This window comes from Panthera leo, chromosome B3 (genome assembly GCF_018350215.1).
Source record: "Panthera leo isolate Ple1 chromosome B3, P.leo_Ple1_pat1.1, whole genome shotgun sequence".
In the NCBI taxonomy this organism is placed as follows: domain Eukaryota; kingdom Metazoa; phylum Chordata; class Mammalia; order Carnivora; family Felidae; genus Panthera; species Panthera leo.
The window spans coordinates 730,880-749,171 of record NC_056684.1 but is presented as its reverse complement, the minus strand read 5'-3'; the positions used below and the strand labels follow the sequence as shown (position 1 = coordinate 749,171).

The window sequence follows — 18,292 nt, the reverse complement described above, 5'->3', positions numbered from 1 at the left end:
TAATGACTTACTCCGTGTCTGAGTCCCGCTTGCTGTGGGTGAGTTCAGGGCCATAGCATACAGCTGTACCAGTTACGCACTGCACAGCTCAGGGGCACTATTCACGTGGACCAGGGATCAGCACACCTTTTCTGTAGAGGACCAGACAGATAGTTTAGACCGTGTGGGTCATGCGATCTGTGCGGAAACTAAGCAGTCATGGGCGATCCACGAATGGATGGACATGGCTGTGTTCCCCTAAGTCTCCGTTTATGGACACTAAACTGTGAGTGTCACGTATGTTCCCATACTGTGAAATACTATTTTGTTTCTTTCCAGACCACTTAAAAACGTAAAAATCCTCCTAAGCCTGCAGGCTATACAACAACAGAGAGTGGGGCCACCCTTGGATGGAAAGGTTTTGTGTCGTAAAGTTGCCGCGTTCACCCAAGATATTCTGTAAATGCAACGTAATTCCAGTCAGTGCAGGATAGCAAGCCAGTCTTCAAGTTCAAGTGAAGACGTACACACATATAAGTAACAGCGTTTTAAAATAAGAACAAAGAGGGGTGCCTGGGTGGCTCAGTCAGTTACGCGTCCGACTTCGGCTCCGGTCACGATCTCACGGTCCGTGAGCCCCACGTCGGGCTCTCTGCTGACAGCCCAGAGCCTGGAGCCTGTTTCAGATTCTGTGTCTCCCTCTCTCTCTGCCCCTCCCCCGTTCATGCTCTGTCTCTCTGTCTCAAAAATAAATAAACGTTAAAAAAAATTAATAAGAGAAAAGAGTCCTTGGACACGGCTAGGCCATTCCCAAAAGAAGGAATTCAGATGGCCGATACACAGGAAAAGTGTTTGCTGAACGTAACAAGGCTTTTTTTAAAAGCAAATCAAAGCACAATGAGATCATTTTGTTTTCCTGTCAGGTGGGAAACGATGGTAATTTCTAGGTAGTAAGATTACAGGTGAAATTCTCACAGCGTATACTTTTAAAATGGATGCTCTGTCAGCTATATTTTTATAGTCCCAGCTTATGACGTTCCCAGCATGCTACTACAGAGGTCTGTGCAGTACTGGACTTCCAGAAGGTGCGTTTCCTTTTCGGTGCAGCCTGAGCAGTTGTCGGCTGCAGGTGCCTGGGGGTGGCTCCCCCGAGGGTTGCTGTGGCAACTCCAGGTAGTCCAGAGCCCCCGGGCTCCCTCAAGATCCCCTGAAAGTCCCCTAACACCCACTCTTCTGTCTCAGATCAGACAGTCTTCCCTTCGTGCATTCTCACACACCCTTGGGTCAGTCTGTTGGTTTTGAACTGCCCGAAGGATCTTCACATGTGGCCTGAAGGTTCTCAGAATTGGTATTTGTACACTCGACAGACTAGTTCAGGGGCCACAAAGAGACGGAAACCAGCCCTTCAAAAGTCACTGTAGGGATTTGCCTAAAAATAAAAAATGACTTCGGACCAGGGTGTGGCCCCTGGTCGGGGATCCGTGTGTCCCCACATGTGGGGGTGTCCCTGGTCGGGGATCCGTGTGTCCCCACACCTGGGGGACCATTCTCGTGGGACTTCAGGGAGATGACAGTCAGGTCTCCCTCATGACCACGCTCAGAACGAGAACTCAGGTGTCCTCTACGTGGATTCTTGATACGTTCCCCCGGTGCCACGTTTCCCTTCCAGTCTGTGTGTCTCGTGGGTATGATGGGGTCATGGGCTTCGCTGTTCAGCCTGAAGGCGGTGTCTGTCTCTGTCCCCGACTCCCCCATCCCACCTGCCCCCGCTGTCTCTGCACTTCCCTCCCAGCCCTCCTTCTCCCCCCTGGGGTCACAGAGCCCCCTGCCTATCAGAGCCCCTCTATACATGAGGGGTACCCCACGTTCTGCTCCCCACGTCCCTGCGCCCCTCAGCACCCTCCACCCCGGAGCGAGACCCCAGGGCACGTGGTGCTGGGAGAGGGGACAGCTCCTGCACCAGCCCCCCCCCCGGGGGGAAATACCCGGTGCCTGGAACAGCAGAACAAGGGGGCGGGGGCGAGAAGAGAGCACAGACACAGAGAACGTTCCGGGGAGAGGGAAAGCGGGGCTCAGAGGCTCCGGCTGCCCCAACCCTTCCTCTCTGGGCCTCTGTTTTCTGGTCCAAGAATAGGGTGTACGACCTTAGCATCCTACGGGACTCCCCGTCTGGTTCAGCACAAGCTCCAGCCGCTCTGGGGAGACCCTCCACCTCTCCCGGGGGGAGGGGGAGGGGAGGAATGGTTGGGGGGAGGGGCTGCAGGAGGAAGCAGGAGTCTGTCCCCGAGGAGACAAGCTGTGAGGACAGACTGGGCTGTGTTCTGGGGCCAGCTGCCTGCAGAGCCGTGGGCGGGGAGGGGGTGCCGGAGGGAAGCCAGGGCCAGCGTGGCTGCCGGGAGAGCACGAAGCTGCCAGCACAGCGCACATCCCCCGGCACGTCAGGGGGCGATGGAGCTGGTGCTTGGGGACACTGGGTCTTTTGCTCCCTTAACTTTGCCCCAAAGGGTGGTGGAGAGTGAGCGGTGACTGAGTGCCCCCCCCCCACACTGAAATAGTCCCGTTAGTGGCAGGTGCATCCCGTCGCGCCTCCACGTTTTGTGTGAGAGACCTGAGGATCAGAGACGTTCGGCGTCTTGCTCGAGGTCACACAGCCAGGGAAGGGGCCTAGGCAGAGTGCAGCCCTGCTTCCTGTGGGTCTGAGGCCACAGCCTGTTTTGTACATCCCTCGGTGGCCTTTACTCCACCAGAGCCCCCCCCCCCCCCCCGTGTGACCCTGGGCTCCTCCAGGGGTCCCCAGGGGGCGCTCCCAGCAGGTGAGAACTTGGGGGCACAGGGAGGCCGGGAGCCAGTGCAGCGTTCAGGCTCCCGGGGCGCGGCCCCCACTTGAGGCCGAAATTCTCGACTGCTTTTTAACAAGGGTCCTGGTGTTCGTCCCACACCGGGCCCCACGGGTGACTCTGTCCGTGCTGACGGTGTTTGCTCTGAGGTCTCGGGGGAGAAAGGGGTTCCCTTCCAGAGCCCCGCAGGGTCCTCAGGGGCTGGCTTGGGGCGGGGGCGCGGCGCCCTGGAGGGGCAGGGACCCCCCCCCCCCCGGGGCGGGGCTCACCCCGCGCTTTCCCCTTTCAGCGAGACCATCATGTTCCTGCATCAGATATTCTACCAGGGCCTGAAGGCCCGCATCTCCAGCTGGCCCACGCTGGTCCTGGGTGAGTAGCTGGCCCTCGCAGGGTCCCCGGCCGCCCACCTCCCCCCAGGGCCCTCGCCGGGGCCGCCGTCCGGGCCGGTGGTGCTTCCGTCCTGGAGCAGCCCCCCCCCCAGAAACCCACCGAATCCCCCAGAGGGAGAAGAGAACACACGTGTTGGCAAAAACTGCATTTCTAGGAGGAAACGGCGTATTTTTAGGTACTTATGTACTTTTCCCTTTTAAAAATAATATCTGTGTACCCATTTGAGAAAATTTGAGAATCTAGAAAAGTAGAAAAGGTTTAAAAATATCAATCATCGTTCTCCTTCCAAAGATAAGTGCTATAAACATTTCAGTGTGTTTTCTTCCAATTTTTTTTCTATGCAGAGATCTTGGGTTTTTTTGTCCCCATTTTACATAATTGCAAACATACTGAATTTAGATTCTGAATCTTGCTGTTGTTTTATTTATTTTTATTTTTATTTATTTATTTATTTTGCCTAACTTCATAGCACCAGTGTTTTCTTACTCTGGAAGCATCCTTTTTGCTGGGTTTGTAATGCTTCGGTGCCCATTGCTGGCTCAGAAGTAATGATCTCTGCCGGTGACGACTTCTCCTTACTATCAGTTTCCAAAAGTAGCATTACTGACCCAAAGCTTCCCCGCCCTCGGGCCATGGACGCCTCTGACCGGGCAGGCACTTTCTCTTGTGTTCTCAAGTCAGAGACCCCCACTGTCCCCAAGGTCAAAATCAGAGCGGCCTGGACAGACGGGGGCCACCCCTCCTGTCCTTCCCAGTCGAGGATGCCGTCCACTGGGCAGAGGACTGCCCCGTCCAGCAGCCCCTGCCCAGAGTTTATGACCAGGACGCATGCTTTTCTTTCTTAATGGGGTTGAGCAGCGGTTTCGGTGGGTCTGTCCCACCCGGCAAGTGTTGAGATCTAGGGAGAGTGGTTGGGCTTTGGGGGGCTGGGAGGGCAGGAGGCCGGCGGGGGACCCACCTCACCGAAGCGGGTCTGGAAAGATGGGAACAGAGGGACACGTGGGGGAAGGGACGGGCTCAGGTGGGAGTGTGGTGTGGCAGGAAGCCGTGGAACATGCGGTCAGAGACCTGCTTCCACGTCCGCCACAGAGTCCCCGTGTGACCTCGGCCATCACTTGTGTCACAGGTGGGACAGGCTAGGAGGGAGGCCTCCTGGGAGCCCTCGTGTGACACAGTGAGGGAGGCAGGGCAGGGGGCAGTTACAGCGGAGGCTTCGGCCGACCCCACAGAAACTCCAGAGCTGGGGTGACTCAGAGATGCCACAGACTGAGGCGGGGGCCCCCCCTTCACACCCCACCCGGGCCCGCCGTCGGGTCGAGCAGGACTTGGGCGAGGCCGCGTCCCTCTGCAGAGAGCACCTCCAGGCAGGCCTCCCGGCTGGGAGCCGTCAGGGTGTGCGGCGTCCCGAAGGGGTGGGGGGCCCCCGCTGCAGCCCGCTGCTGGCCCTCTGGTCCACGGGGGCCACGCCAGACGGGCCGTCGCCACGAGTCTGCGGTTCGGAGGTGGCCCCAGCGCCTCTCCGTCCGGCCCCGGATAGGGCGGCGGCACCCCGAGGCGGGACCCCCCCCCCGGGCTGGGGTCTGAGCCGGGCCCCGGCCCCCTGCCCCCCCGCTGAGCCCGCCTTCCCCGCAGCCGACCTGTTCGACATCCTGCTGCCCATGCTGAACATCTACCAGGAGTTCGTGCGGAATCACCAGTATAGCCTGCAGATCCTGGCGCACTGCAAACAGAACCGGGACTTCGACAAGCTGCTGAAGCACTACGAGGCCAAGCCAGACTGCGAGGAGAGGACGCTGGAGACCTTCCTCACCTACCCCATGTTCCAGGTGCGGGACGCCTTCCCCTCCTGCCCCGGGTTCCAGGTGCTGGACACTCTCCCCTCCTCCCCCGGGTTCCAGGTCACCTCCCCCGGGTTCCAGATGCTGGACACTTTCCCCTCCTCCCCCGGGTTCCAGGTCACCTCCTCTGTGTTCCAGGTGCTGGATACCTTCCTCGCCTACCTCATGGTCCAAGTGGTGCCTGGGGGATGTGGCCGAGTCCGGCCACAGTGAGGAGGGGGCCTGGCCCTGCAGGGCGTGGGGGATGCCCGGGGCAGGCGATGGGGAGCTGGCCCCTGACCCTGGCCGCGCCCCCCATCCAGCACCGCAGAGCGGGCTCTCTGGGCGGGCGCAGGCCCTGCCACGGGGCCCGAGCCCACCAGCCTCCGTGGGACGCTGCAAGGGACAGAGTGCAGCCAGTTCCCTCCCCAGCCCTGCTCCTGGGAGTCCTCCCAGCTGAGGGCCCTTCTTTCCTGCTCTCTCTGTCCTTCTGTGCTCCTGCTCTGTCTCTCCCTGTCCCGTCTCCCCATCCCTGCCTCTGCCCCCTGCCCCTTCCCGCCACAGATTCCCAGGTACATCCTGACGCTGCACGAGCTCCTGGCCCACACGCCTCATGAGCACGTGGAGCGGAACAGCCTAGACTATGCCAAATCCAAGCTGGAGGAGCTGTCCAGGTGAGCCGGGCTCTGGGCGCCCCCAGCAGGAACTTCCAGCCCCAGGTGGTAAAAGCTGGTGGTCAGGGTCAGGGTCAGGTCAGGGTTGGGAGGAAGGGGCTCAGCCTACGCCAGCGGGAGGCAGAGCCCCTCGAGCAGACTGACGGTTCGACGCTCACGCCTGAGCGGCCACCGGGCAGGATGGCGTGGCCCGTGTGTCCCCGGCGTGGATGGTCCGGGGAAGGGCACCCACAGGGGCCGTTTGCTCTGTCCTCCAGCGTAAATGTGTCAGCCCTGTGGCTTCACGTGCCCGAGACTCTGGTCAGCGACCCCACACCTGGCCCTCCCTTCCCCCCCCCCCCCCCCCCGCCCCATCTCCAAAGCCGGCGAGCCCGCCTTCTGCACGGGCAGAAGCCAAGGGGCCAGTGTGGAGGAGCGGGCTGACCCCTCTTCCGGGACCCTGGGCGTCGGTCTCAGGCCAAACGCCTTGGCTCCCATATGCCCCCTGCACCCAGGCAGGAGATGGTGGCCGGTGGCAGGTGGTGGCCGTGGGGGGTGGGGGTGAGGCTCAGATTCCAGGTGCATTTTGAAGGCGGAACCAGCAGGTGTCTCTGGCGAGTTAGGCGCAGCCGCAGGGACTGGAGGCCGGGGCTGCTGTTGGCCAGGACGGAGACTGCGGAGGGCGGTTTGGAGGGGAGTCCTTCCTGTTCCTTGGAATCTCCCTGGGGCTGGGCTGGACCTGAGACAGATGGATGGCACAGAGGCAGCCACAGGAGGGGGCAGGGCATTTGTGTCTGGGGGTCAGGGGTCACCAGCTCAGAGACGGGCCTGTCAGGAGGCTGGTGAGACCACCAGGGATGAGGGCTGAGCCCCAGGGGCTGCACCGCGTGGAGCCCAGACCGAAGGGGCCCTGAACCCTGCAAAGGAGGCTCGGCCCGCAGGGTGTGGAGCCCCCGTCCTGCCTGGGCCCCATCAAGCACTCGTGCCCTGAGAGGCTTCCCCAGGCTGACGAGGGGCCGCCGGCCGGGCCACAGCTCCCACCTGGGCAGAGGGAGGACGGGCTGGTCCAGGGCGGGGTGAGGGTGTTCTCAGGGCGTGATTTCAGACAAACAAAACCACTGGGGAGTGGGCACCCCGTCCTTTCAAGTCCCAGGGAGCTGTCCCTGCACATTCCTCCCCCAGGAGAAGCCTTGGGGCCCCCGTGAGGCAGCGAGGCTCCTTGTCACTGCTGGGCACCCCGGCCTGTGCAGGCAGGGGTCCAGGGGGCACGTGCAGGTCAAGGTGTTTGGCCCGAGACCCCGACTCCCTTCCCCCGGCGTCCTGAGCACTTGGCCGGCTCTTCCTGTGTCCCAGCCAGTGACCTGCACCTGGGCCCTGAGCGAGGCCCTAACCGCACAGGAGGGAGCTTTCCTGTCTCCATGGCAACAGCCCTGTCACCCCCACCCTGCCTGGGGCCCTGAGGAGAGCTTCCAGCCCCCCTGAGCTGTGCTCACAGACCCCTCCTCAGGACTGGCCCTGCCCTCACTGGCTGGGCTCACAGAGAAGCAGGCACCACCTCCAGCCGTGTGCAGCCTGCGCCCAGACACAGACCCCGGCCCTTCCCCAAGCGCCCCCTGCGCCCGGACGCAGACCCCGGCCCTTCCCCAAGCGCCCCCTGCGCCCGGACGCAGACCCCGGCCCTTCCCCAAGCGCCCCCTGCGCCCGGACGCAGACCCCGGCCCTTCCCCAAGCGCCCCCTGCGCCCGGACGCAGACCCCGGCCCTTCCCCAAGCGCCCCCTGCGCCCGGACGCAGACCCCGGCCCCGGGCTGGCACGGTCCGATCAGCTGCACCTCGCGTTTATCTGACGACAAAACCAATTTCGCTACTTGGTTATCACCCCTTATTTTTCACTAAATACAGCCCTTTCCCAGGAGAATCCGCACCCTCAGAAAAAAAAAAAAAAAAGGTTCCCTTACCCTTGGCTGCTGAATCCCTTCCGGGGCGCCAGCACAGCCTGACCAGTCCCTCCCGGAGGAGGGCTGGGGCCTGGGCTCTGAGGACAGCATCGCGGGGACACCGAGGCCCGGCCACATGCCCCGTCTGATAACCAGAAGAAACGGATAGAAATACGCGTTCAGGGACCTGTGGTCAGTGACCGCTGCCCTTTGCTGAAGTGTGGGCCGTGCGCCAGACGCAGGGTCAGCGCGTGGAGTGCATCATCCCCCGTCCTCGCCCCAGGGTCCTCCCCTCCGGCCGGCTCAGGACAGAGGCGTGGACTCACCGCTCAGCACCGTGCAGCTTCCACGGGCTGCCCCTCCCACTGTCTTGGGTTCAGACTTTGTAAACCACACGCACTGACCTTCCCTCTTGGCTTCCTAGTTGTGGAATCAGACGAAACGGGGCTTTGTGCCTCTCCTGGAGTACGTGGGCGCTTTTTCCAGACCCCTCCCCAAACTTACCCGTGACCTCCTGACCCCCCGGAAACTCACGGCCCCCTTTTCTGCAAAGCTTATTTAAAAGCAGGTAACTGGCGCCACCTCCTGGAGAGGATGGGTGCCACCGCGGTCAGAACAGGACAAACAAGAGAGACGCCCAGAGTCTCAGAATAATGGCCGGCTTGTCCTGCTTCCCTCCCCGATGGGCTGGAGCCGGACTCAAGTCAGGCTTCCCCTGAGCCAGCTGGGTTGCTGGCACCCCAAAACTAAGTCCAGAACCCAAACAACATTAAGCAAACAACCATATGAAGAGCATTAAAGGAAAGACTAGCAAGTGCAAAGGCCCTGAGGCAGAGGTGAACATGGTTTGTTCTGCGGATGGAAATAAGGCCAGCAGGGGCACATGGGCCGGAATAGTGAACAAGGGACGTTTGCTATGCTCCCATCTTCCTCCACATTCTTCTGTCTGTTCCACATGGGTCAGACTTTTAGATCAGACACACTTGCTTCCTAATTGTTAATCTCCATTTCCTTTTCTCTGAAATAAGAACATTTGCCTCCTTGGGTTTCCAGAAGAATAAAATGAGATCGTGCCCGTCGAGCGTCCTGCACACAGCGGGCACTTGATAAATGCATGCCCTCTCCCCCTTCGTGACTGCAGGCTCAGAGAATCCAGGGGCCGGCCTTTCCTGCTAGGACTGCCAAAGGCCTGGCCATTGCCTCCTTCTGCCTCTGACTTATTTCCTGTCCCTGCAGGATAATGCATGACGAAGTGAGCGAGACAGAGAACATCCGGAAAAATCTAGCCATCGAGCGCATGATTATCGAAGGCTGTGAAATCCTGCTGGACACCAGCCAGACTTTCGTGAGACAAGGTACGTCCCCTGTGCCCTGCCCTCCCCCGCCCCAGGCAGCCCCAGGGACACCTCCAAATGGCACGTCTGCTGAGTGTCTCGGGGCCGCTGGAGGCCTGTGGACGTCGTACCCACACCTGCAGACGCAGACACCGTTGGCCTCCGGGTTCCTTTTCCCCAGAGGGGAACACACTCCTTCCCAGGCGGCCCGGTCTGTCGTGTGTCCCCGTGAACACGGACACCACGTTCTGGGGAGAGAGTAGGGAGCAGAGGACGAAGGCAGGTGTGGACAGGCCCGAATCTAGCGTTCCCAGCCCCGAGGAAGGCGGTGTGGCTCAGTGCCCGTGTCCTCGGCCTCTCGGGGACGGTCACGTTCACAGTGGCTCCCTTTCCTGGCCTGGGAGGTGCAGCCCCACTGAGGGCCGGCGGGGCGGGGGGCTGGCTGCTGGTGCCAGGACGTTGGGGCCTCGGTGCTTCTGAGGGTGGTCCCATCCAGAGCCCACGTCCCGTGGGGACCGGCTTGTGCTCGCCCGCGTCAGAGGTCCCTCCGTCCGGCCCTGGGCCTCTCTGGCCAGAGGGAGAGCTGCCCACACCTCCTGCAGCCTGGGCAGCTGGCCCTGCAGGTGTCCTCAGCTTGGAGTTTTACTCTAAGCCCCCCGTGTGACCCCGTGCCCTTCCCCCGTCCACCCTGCCTGAGTTGGGCGGCACCGGGCCCACGCTGCGGTGGTCAAAGAGCGGCCCCTCTTGGCACAGGCAGCGTCCCCGCAGACCAGGAATCTGCTCTGTTCCCCGAGCAAAGTGCTTCCTCCTCTCCCGTGGGGCTGTGCTGGACCTGGAACCAGGCAGGGGGAGTAGGCCGGTCCCCCCTCCAGGAGCGGACAGTGTAGGGGATCCTGAGGAGACAGACGCAGGACAGGGCTCCAGGCAGTGCCGGACGGGGCGGGAGGCAGGGTGAGGGGAGTCGGGCAGGCCCTCCTGGGAGGGAAGCACAAATAGGCGTTCACGAGGTGGAAAGGAAGGGCTTTCCCGCCAAGGAGCGGCACTCGGAGCCACAGGTGACGAGCTGAGCGAGGAGGGAGCGCAGAAGAGGGCCAGGCAGGTGCCTGACCGACAGAAGGCCCAGGGAGAGGAGGGGGAGGAGGGGCGTGTGGGGCGGGAGCAGGGGCAGCAGGTGACTTCTTCCCCCGGACGGCCCTGCCCGGGAGTGGCCTCCCGCACGCGGTGTCAGGGACGGGGCCGGCATGCTGTGCCTGAGCAGTCGTGTCTGCTGTGGCCGCGGGGCCGTGCCTGGTGCTGCCCCTTCTGCTCTAGAGCCGGCTCCCCACGTGTGCTGCCCCCACCCCCACCCAGCCCTGCGTTCCTGCCACGGGGGACCTGTCCTGGAGGCTCCTCCACTTGCCGGGGCCCCGGCAGGGGGCCGAGGGGTCCTGCAGGGACTGGCTGACGGGGCTGAGAGAGCGTCCGGGGTGCACCTGCTACCAGGACCCGGGACTCCCCCCTCCCGGCATCGTGACCCACCTGAGAGCTGGCCGGCGGCGGGCGTGGCTCTGGGAGGTGGGCTCAGGGTCTGCCCTCCACCCACAGGCTCCCTCATCCAGGTGCCCATGTCTGAGAAGGGCAAGATCACCAGGGGCCGCCTGGGGTCTCTGTCCCTGAAGAAAGAGGGCGAGCGACAGTGTTTCCTGTTCTCCAAGCATCTCATCATCTGCACCAGGGGCTCTGGCGGGAAACTGCACCTGACCAAGGTGAGGGCTGCGGGGGCTGCAGAGGCTCGTGGCGGGCACCACCACGGGGGCCCGGCTGACCCTGACCTGGGGCCCAGACGGCGGGCCGGGAATCAGACACATGAGAGTGCACACGTGTGTGCTGGTCTGACGGGCGGGTCGGAGAGAGCTGGACACAGCCGGGTTTTCTGCTGGAGAAATCATGGGGAACACGGAGCGCGTGTCAGGACCCCCAGAGGAGCCCCCGACCGCCGGTGCCAGGGCAGAGGGCCCGGGGGTCTAGACAAACCGCTGAGAGGCGCGCGTGTGTGTGCGCGCGTGCGTGTGAGGGGCCGGGTGGAGGACGGCACCTGCTGAGGCCGGAGCAGCGCCCAGAGCCTCCGCTCAGGAGGAGCTCGCGCAGCGGCTCGCGGGGCATCCCAGGCACGACGTGCCAGCAGGAGAGCAGACACGAAGGGCCGTCCTCAGGACCGCATGGCCCTGCAGGAGACCCCACACAGTCTGCTGATCGGCCCGTCCCCAAAGCAAGGGGGAACGCTCGCTGGCGGAGGGATGCCGTGATCGCGGAGGTGGTTCTCCCAGGGGGAGACTTACCCACCACACGGATGTGCTGACCCTGCGATTTCCCCAAACGTGGGGAACTCGACAGCGTAATTTGTGGTCGTGGGGGACTGCACTCCGCCTCCCTGGGACAATTAAGTAGTCACAGAGGGCAAAGGTGACGGGGAATCAGCACCTCAAACGCCTCCTGCTCCTTCACAGACCCCAGGGCCTTGGCTCATACTGTCCCCTTCTTTCTCCCCTGGAAGACCGCCTTCCTGTCCTTCGTGGCTACTCAGGTGCCACCTGCTGTCAGCCTGCACCCAGCTTGGCACATTGCTTATCTCACTGCCCCGAGTTCAGGACCTGGCCCCGACTCAGTCTCTCACACGCACGAGAGCCTGAAACAGCCCAGAAGTGCCCCTGCCCGTCTCTCCCTCAGTTCCCTGTCTGCAAAGCAGGGGTGACCATCCTCACCAGAGGCCCTGCAGAGGTGCAAGCAGCTGGCGGTGGGGGCGCATCTTCCTGGTCGAGGCAGAGCACCTGTGAACCGCGGTCTCCCAGGGAAGCGCGCTTCGGAGGGTCTCGGGTCCGAACACGCGGCGGCGGCCTAGAAAAGGCCGGAAGGTGCCCTCGATTCAGCCAGAGCCTCGGGCAAGCCGCTCTTCCAGACCCGGGATGCCTGGCCCAGAACGCACAGAGACGCTGCGAGACGCCGTGGCTGCGGGGAACGCACCGCTTATGTTGACACGTGCACAAATCGGCCGTTTGGCTGCACGAGGGGAAGTCAGCTTACGGCGAACGCTCCAGTTTCGACCGAATTCCGGGTCAGGGAGAGCTGTCCGTATTCATTAGCTCCGGAGTCTCGGCTGAGGATCTCTGTCGGGCTGGGGGGACGTTTCCTGCAGGCGGGGGTCAGCGGGGCAGGTCGAACTGGAGACGCTGCCTGAAAGCACGTGTCTTTACCTTTGTCGTATTTTGGTTGGGGGTGTTTGTTCGGGCTTTTAAAGTTTTTCTCATAAGGAACGCGGAGATGCTCGTCAAGTCCCAGCACCCGCTCCTGCCAGCAGGTGCCTCACCAGGCCTCGGTTAGTCCATCTGCGCGATGGGGGTGAAAACACGTCCCTCGGGGATGCCGTGAGCGTGAAGCAAGGGCGTGGCGTGGTGCCTGGGACGCAGTACCTGCTCGGCGGGTAACTGTCGCCGTCACTTCCAGTTACGTGGCCGTGAACTTGTAATGATACTCGTGGTAGTGAGCCCTTGCGTAAGCATTAGCGTGGGCCAGGCACTCCCCCAAGTACACACACTCAGCTCCTGGAACGACCCGCTGAAGCCGATACGGTTACTTCCCCGTTTTACGGCTAAAGGGCCTGAGGCGTCTAGGAGCCCGCGAGCGGCAGAGCGGGGATTTGGTCCCGGGCAGGCAGTCTGGCTCCAGAGTCTGTGTCCTTGAACTACAGGCTCAAAGTCAAGCTGTAAGACTACCCTAAGGTCTTCCAGAAGGAAGAGAACGTCAGAGCTAGATGGGGCTTTACAGATGATCAAGCCCGGGGCTCGCCCGAGGCCACCGAGCACCAAAGCGAGAAGCAGAACCCAGGATCGGGGACACCCGATGCCCCCTCCAGTCCCCCTGCCCCCTGGGCTGCCGTCCCCGCAAACACCTGTGTGTAGACTGAATGTGTGGCCAGCGTCTCCGTCGCCATCAGTTATTACGTTACTTACCCACTTCTCCGCCCCGTGGGACAGATTACCCACATCCAAGGTCTCAGCTTCTGAGTGAGGAGGCCTGGAGCCCCCGGCTGGGCGGGTGGGGCCCGGGGTCTCTCGAGCTGGCGTCCAGGCCGAGCTCTCCCGCTGTACCAGCCTTCCTGCTGTAGCTCCCAGGGAACACGTGGTCCCAGGGACCCCCGCAGAGCAAGCAGGGGGCTGTGGCTCCCACAGGCGCACAGCATCTGAGACACAGGTGACCGAGTCTGGCCCACACTTGGCAGGGAGGGGAGTGGACCTCAGCTCTGGGGGGGGGCGTCGGCATCCTGCACCCGCGGCTGTGGTCCCTGTTCACCACGGTGCCGGGGCGTCCGATGCCCGGAGGTGCTCCCACTCTCAGGGACCCAGATGCCCCCGATAACGGGCAACCAGTAGGTTGCGACCCCAGCTCTAAGGGTCCGGGTGACCTCAGGCGTGATCCCCGTCTCCGATCTCGTCTCCTCATCTGTAAAATCACAACGAGACGTGTGCGGAGTCCGGTAAACCCGTGTCCAGGCTGCAGACGTGGAGTCTCAGCCCGGAATCGGGGATTCCGCAGCCCCCGCCCCACCCACCCTTGACCCTCGTCCCTGGAAAGCCCCCGAGACAGTCCCGCCTGATCTGCTTCGTGGGGGCCCCGATGCGAAGAGCACGCCCTTCCACGTGGGAACCAGAGTGCCCACGCGGAACGTGACGCACACACCCTCGAGCTTGTACGGCTGCGCCACGCCCCAGTCCCGGGGCCCTTCACCGGCCCGTGTCCTGGTGACTCGAGGTGGCCCTGCTGTCTTTCAGAACGGGGTCATCTCCCTCATCGACTGCACCTTGCTGGAGGACCCAGAGAGCACGGAGGAAGAAGGTAGGGCTGGGGGCCGCACGCGTGCCCGTGCGCACGGCCGCCCCCACAGACTCTCACCCACCCCAGACCCGCCGGGTCGCAGGGGACGTCCCGCTCTTGGACCCAGGGAAGCCGGGCCCGCAGTGGGAGGGCCTTGGTCCGCTTCCCTGTTCCTCCCACACTCTCCGGGCCCCCTGAGTGGTTGGCGCCGTTCAGTCTGGGGTCACTGCGCTCTACCGAGCACGTCCACAGGTGCCACGCACGGGTCCGCCGAGCACCCCCACGCACAGGTCCTGGGCGCCACGCACGAGAGGCCGGAGAGGCCCTCGGCCTGCTCTGTCCTCCAGTGGGAAGCGCGGGGACATGTGACACCAGCAGGGGGGGTTGCCCCGGCAGTGGGGGAAGGGCTCTGTGGGATTTCCCTCCCCGGCATCCCTGGGGGACGGGGTCATCGTTTTCAGTTACGGGGTGGGGTCACTAGTGCCACTTGATTGGGCTAAGGTTGGTCCTCCTGTCCCTTCTTTACTGCCCCTCCCTCCCCGCGGGGCACAGGACCCTGTGTCTTTACCCTTCCCCAGACTGGGGTGCCCCGGAACAGGGCTGAGCCACCTTGGATCCTGATCCGGGCCCGGGGCTCGGGCTGGGGGTCTGCCAGGCACCGGGAGCCTCGTCCACACACACTCAGGCCCGTGCCCCCGGTCAGCCCTGGTGGCAGGGCTCTGTGCCTTCCCTGCACGTCCACTGGAGCCGAGCCAGGCAACCCCCACGGGAAGCATAGGCTCGGTCTGTCTGGAGCGTCCTTGGCCGAGGAAGCTTCTCCAGTCGTGGCCTCGGCTGGGCCACGGGAAAGCCCAGGCTTCAGTGCAGTGGTCAGGCCCCAAAGCCACTTTCCTTCCGGGGCCAAGGGAGGTAGAGGCCCTGCGCTGTGCAGCCCCCCTCAGCACCCTCGCTCACAGGCGGGCACCCCGCTTCTCAGAGGACCCGCCGGCATCCCCTCCCCGCGTCACCACACGGAACAGGTTCCCCTGTGCCCAGCAGGAAACCCTGAAATCCTGGAGGGTCCCAACTGGAAGAGGCGGGGGCCCCAGAGACGCCACATGGTCTCTGGACGTGCACGGGGGCATCCGCGTCTGGGGCGGGAAGGGCGCCCCCCACGGCCGCGTAGCGACCGCAGGACAGAGCCGGGCTTCTGCGTCGTTCCACCAGGTGGTTCCCCGGTTCACGAGGGCACAGTGAAGGCATCCTAAACTGTGAGCTCGGTCTTCCAGCTCCCAAGACTTGAAGGAAGCTCCCAGGTGGAGAACAGTAACGAAAATGCAGAGAAGGCGCTTTGCTCTTGGGGAGGCCCACACTGAGCTCAGTGTCTGGTCGGGGCCGCGAAAGTGCGAGATCTGAAGTTCCCCATCCAGCCCGGCCTGGGACCACCCTGGGATGGCGGGAGGGCCCGGCCCCAAGGCCGTTCTCGTCCTGGCCTCGCTGCCGCCCTGCGGGGGGTCTCCAGGATGTTGTCGCTCGTGACCTCAGCTACCCCGAGATGTGACAAGGGCAGGGGGGTGCCCACAGCTCTGTTGCCGGACCGCCCACGTGTCGTAAGCTTCTTCTCAGCCCAGGTCCTTGCTTTGTCCGTCTCGAGGGGGCTCCCCTCCCCCCGGGAGTGCAGGGGAGAATGTCTGATACAGCGAGTGGCCAGGTGCCCACTCCCCCCACCACCATTGTCCTCCCGGGGGTAAGACAGACAGGGCCTTGTCAGAGGTTTTCCTACTCAGAGAGGCCCCACTCATGCTAACTCTGTGTTTTGCCAACCGGAAGCCAAAGGGTCCAGCCAAGACATAGATCACTTAGATTTTAAGATCGGAGTGGAGCCCAAGGATTCCCCGCCCTTCACGGTCATCCTCGTGGCCTCGTCCAGACAGGAGAAGGCAGCGTGGACCAGTGACATCAGCCAGGTGAGCAGGGTCACCTGTTCCTGGGAGTGGCGGGGGGGTGGGGTGGGGTGGGGACGGGCTCCATGTGCTCCAGGAAAAGACACAAGTTCCCTCCAAGTGCTGCCCTCACGTTGGCAGAGTGGGAGGAGAACCCTTGGCACCTGGATCTCATGCTACAGTGATGTTTAAAAGTCCGGGTTTTTGAGCTGCCCCCAGGCCCCAGCAGACTTACCGGATACAAGTGCATTTTAGCACATGCGGCAGGCCATTGGTAAGCATCCTAAGCCCAGGGGTGCTGGAGACCACAGAGCTCAGAGAGAGGGGAAAGGCCCCACACGGCCTCGGGTCAGCTACACAGAGCGCCTCGGCCTCCATCGGGCCTGCCCAAGCGTTAGGGCCGTGAGCACAGCAGGCAGGGAAAGCGCGGGCTTTCCAGGGAGGGGTGAGCAGAGCCAGCAAGCCACGGACTCCTGTGAGACCAGGCAGAGTCTGTCTGGAAGTCAGACAGGGGGTCTGGGACATGGGAGTCTGGAAGAGGCTGTCAGCGCCCTGGGCTCCAGGACAGGCGGTGGGTTAGTACAGCCCCTCCCCGCAGCCAGGAACCCCTCCCCGGCCGTCTGCCTGCGGCCTGCCCTCCGCGGGGTGAGGGAGCAGCGGACGGCAAAGCGGGGCATCTGCTCTCTTTAATGCTGGGCCCCCCGCCCCCGACCGCCCGCTCCCCCAGCTCCCTGGCCTGCTGCCCGTCCGGAAATGCCGGAAGAATGAGGCAGGACAGGGTACCGTGTGGTAGATGTGTGCTCTTTCTGGGAGCGCGGTGTGCCCCAGAGAAACCCGGAAAACCAGACACTAGGAAAGAGTGCTGATCCCAGCAGGCGTCAGGGCCCCCAGCCCATCCCCGGGCCCCCTCATGCCTCTGGGGAGCTCTGTCCACAGCCAGGCGCCCCGAGTTTTGGTGTTGCTGGTAGAAGCAGTGCTGAAGACAGCCTAAGAGCAGCGGGGTGGAGACACTGGGCTGGGCAGTGCAGGGAACAGGAACCTTCCTCTGAAAGTCCCGCCCCCCCCCCCCCCACCTCCCGGGGGCGCGATTAGTTAAGCCTCCGACTTCGGCTCAGGTCACGATCTCCTGGTTCGTGGGTTCGAGCCCTACATCCGGCTCTGTGCTGACAGCTCAGAGCCTGGAGCCTGCTTCGGATTCTGCATCTCCCTCTCTCTCTGCCCCTCACCTGCTCACACACTGTTCTCTCTCTCAAAAATAAATAAATATTTAAAACTTTTAAAAATAAAAGTCCCCCCAAAGATCTGGGGACCCAGCCTTGACCGGACACTGGCCCCCAGCACATGGGGCAGGGCTGTCCCTGCTGTGCCAGCCTCTCCCAACTTTCTGGTGACTTTGAGCCCCCTCAACACACACATCCTCAAAACCGGGAGATTCTGAACCGAGAGGAAACCCTCCCATGGCAAAGATGTGAAGGTTTCAGGGAGGGGGGCAGTGAGAAGGGAAAAAGTCCTCCCCGCCCCCCCCTCCCCCGGAAAAAAGGTGTTTTCATTTGGGTGGGGGCTGCTTCTTCGAAACAGAATATGGATTTGAATTTTCCGGAGGCTGAAAGGTCAGTGCGTCTTCCCCTGTGCAGGCAGCCTAACCACCCCCTGCCCGAGGTGGGAGCTTGGCCACGGAACCGCCCGCAGCCTCAGAGCGTTGGCCGAGGGTGGATGGAGGACCCGGGGTGCAGGACAGCATGTGCACTCAGGGGCGTAGGGGGCCAGCCTCCGGCAGGGGGACCCCGATGACCGTGGCTCTGACCTTGCCCTTCACGCTAGACCCCAGAGGTCAGCGACAGACCCTCCAGGTCAGGCGCCTCCTCTTGCGAACAATCTGGCTGTGTAGGAGTCATTGTCCCCACTTTGAAGTCAGGGACAGGAGGCCCAGCGAGGTCAGGCAATCCCCCAAAGGTCACGGAAGGGGAGCTGACCTCCAGACGCGGCGAAGGAAGGCTGCGCCCCACCCGCCCTTGCCTGGACGACACCCTCAGGCGCGCGAGGACCCCGCGTCAGGCTGGGCACGCCGGCCGCCCCCTCGGCGGTGGCCGGGCTCTGACCCTGGGCCTCCCTGATTCCAGTGTGTGGACAACATTCGCTGCAACGGCCTCATGATGAACGCATTTGAGGAGAATTCCAAGGTCACCGTGCCGCAGATGATCAAGTAAGTGCCCGCCAGAGCCTGCTTGCGGCCCAGGCAGCAGCAGGGGCACCGGGCTGGCCGGCCACTGGGCCTCGCCGGGGTGCTGGGCCGCGTCTGTGCGGTTTGGGGGTGTCTGCCTGCTTGTTGGTTTTGACTTAACGTCTGTTTGGATGAGGGCTTTGGCTTAGTTTCTGTTTCATAAAACGTGGATTTTCACGGCAGGCTGTTTAAACGACGGCACGGGTAAAGCTTCGTGCTGCTTTTTTTTTTCTCAAGTGGCTATTTTTCTTCTAATTACGAAACGTGAACACTGCAGAAACACGGGCCGCGGGGCCGCGGTGTTTGTCTCAGCAGGTGCAGGGGCGAGGGGGCCACAGGCCACACCGTCCGACCT

The 18,292-nt window shown here is 62.8% G+C and overlaps 1 protein-coding gene and 1 pseudogene across 6 annotated transcripts in view; both read left to right on the top strand.

The window, feature by feature from the left end:
- Nucleotides 1-18,292, top strand: part of RASGRF1 (Ras protein specific guanine nucleotide releasing factor 1) — a 103,423-nt gene that overhangs the window by 50,649 nt on the left and 34,482 nt on the right. For all 6 annotated transcript variants that reach the window (XM_042940776.1, XM_042940778.1, XM_042940779.1 and 3 more), the window contains 8 exons: nt 3,106-3,185; nt 4,839-5,032; nt 5,588-5,697; nt 8,849-8,967; nt 10,531-10,691; nt 13,752-13,815; nt 15,604-15,740; nt 17,837-17,919. In XM_042940776.1, the coding sequence (XP_042796710.1) occupies nt 3,106-3,185; nt 4,839-5,032; nt 5,588-5,697; nt 8,849-8,967; nt 10,531-10,691; nt 13,752-13,815; nt 15,604-15,740; nt 17,837-17,919 (948 nt within the window). The remainder of the gene's footprint in view (nt 1-3,105; nt 3,186-4,838; nt 5,033-5,587; nt 5,698-8,848; nt 8,968-10,530; nt 10,692-13,751; nt 13,816-15,603; nt 15,741-17,836; nt 17,920-18,292) is intronic.
- LOC122223439 lies at nt 11,205-11,358 on the top strand (annotated as a pseudogene).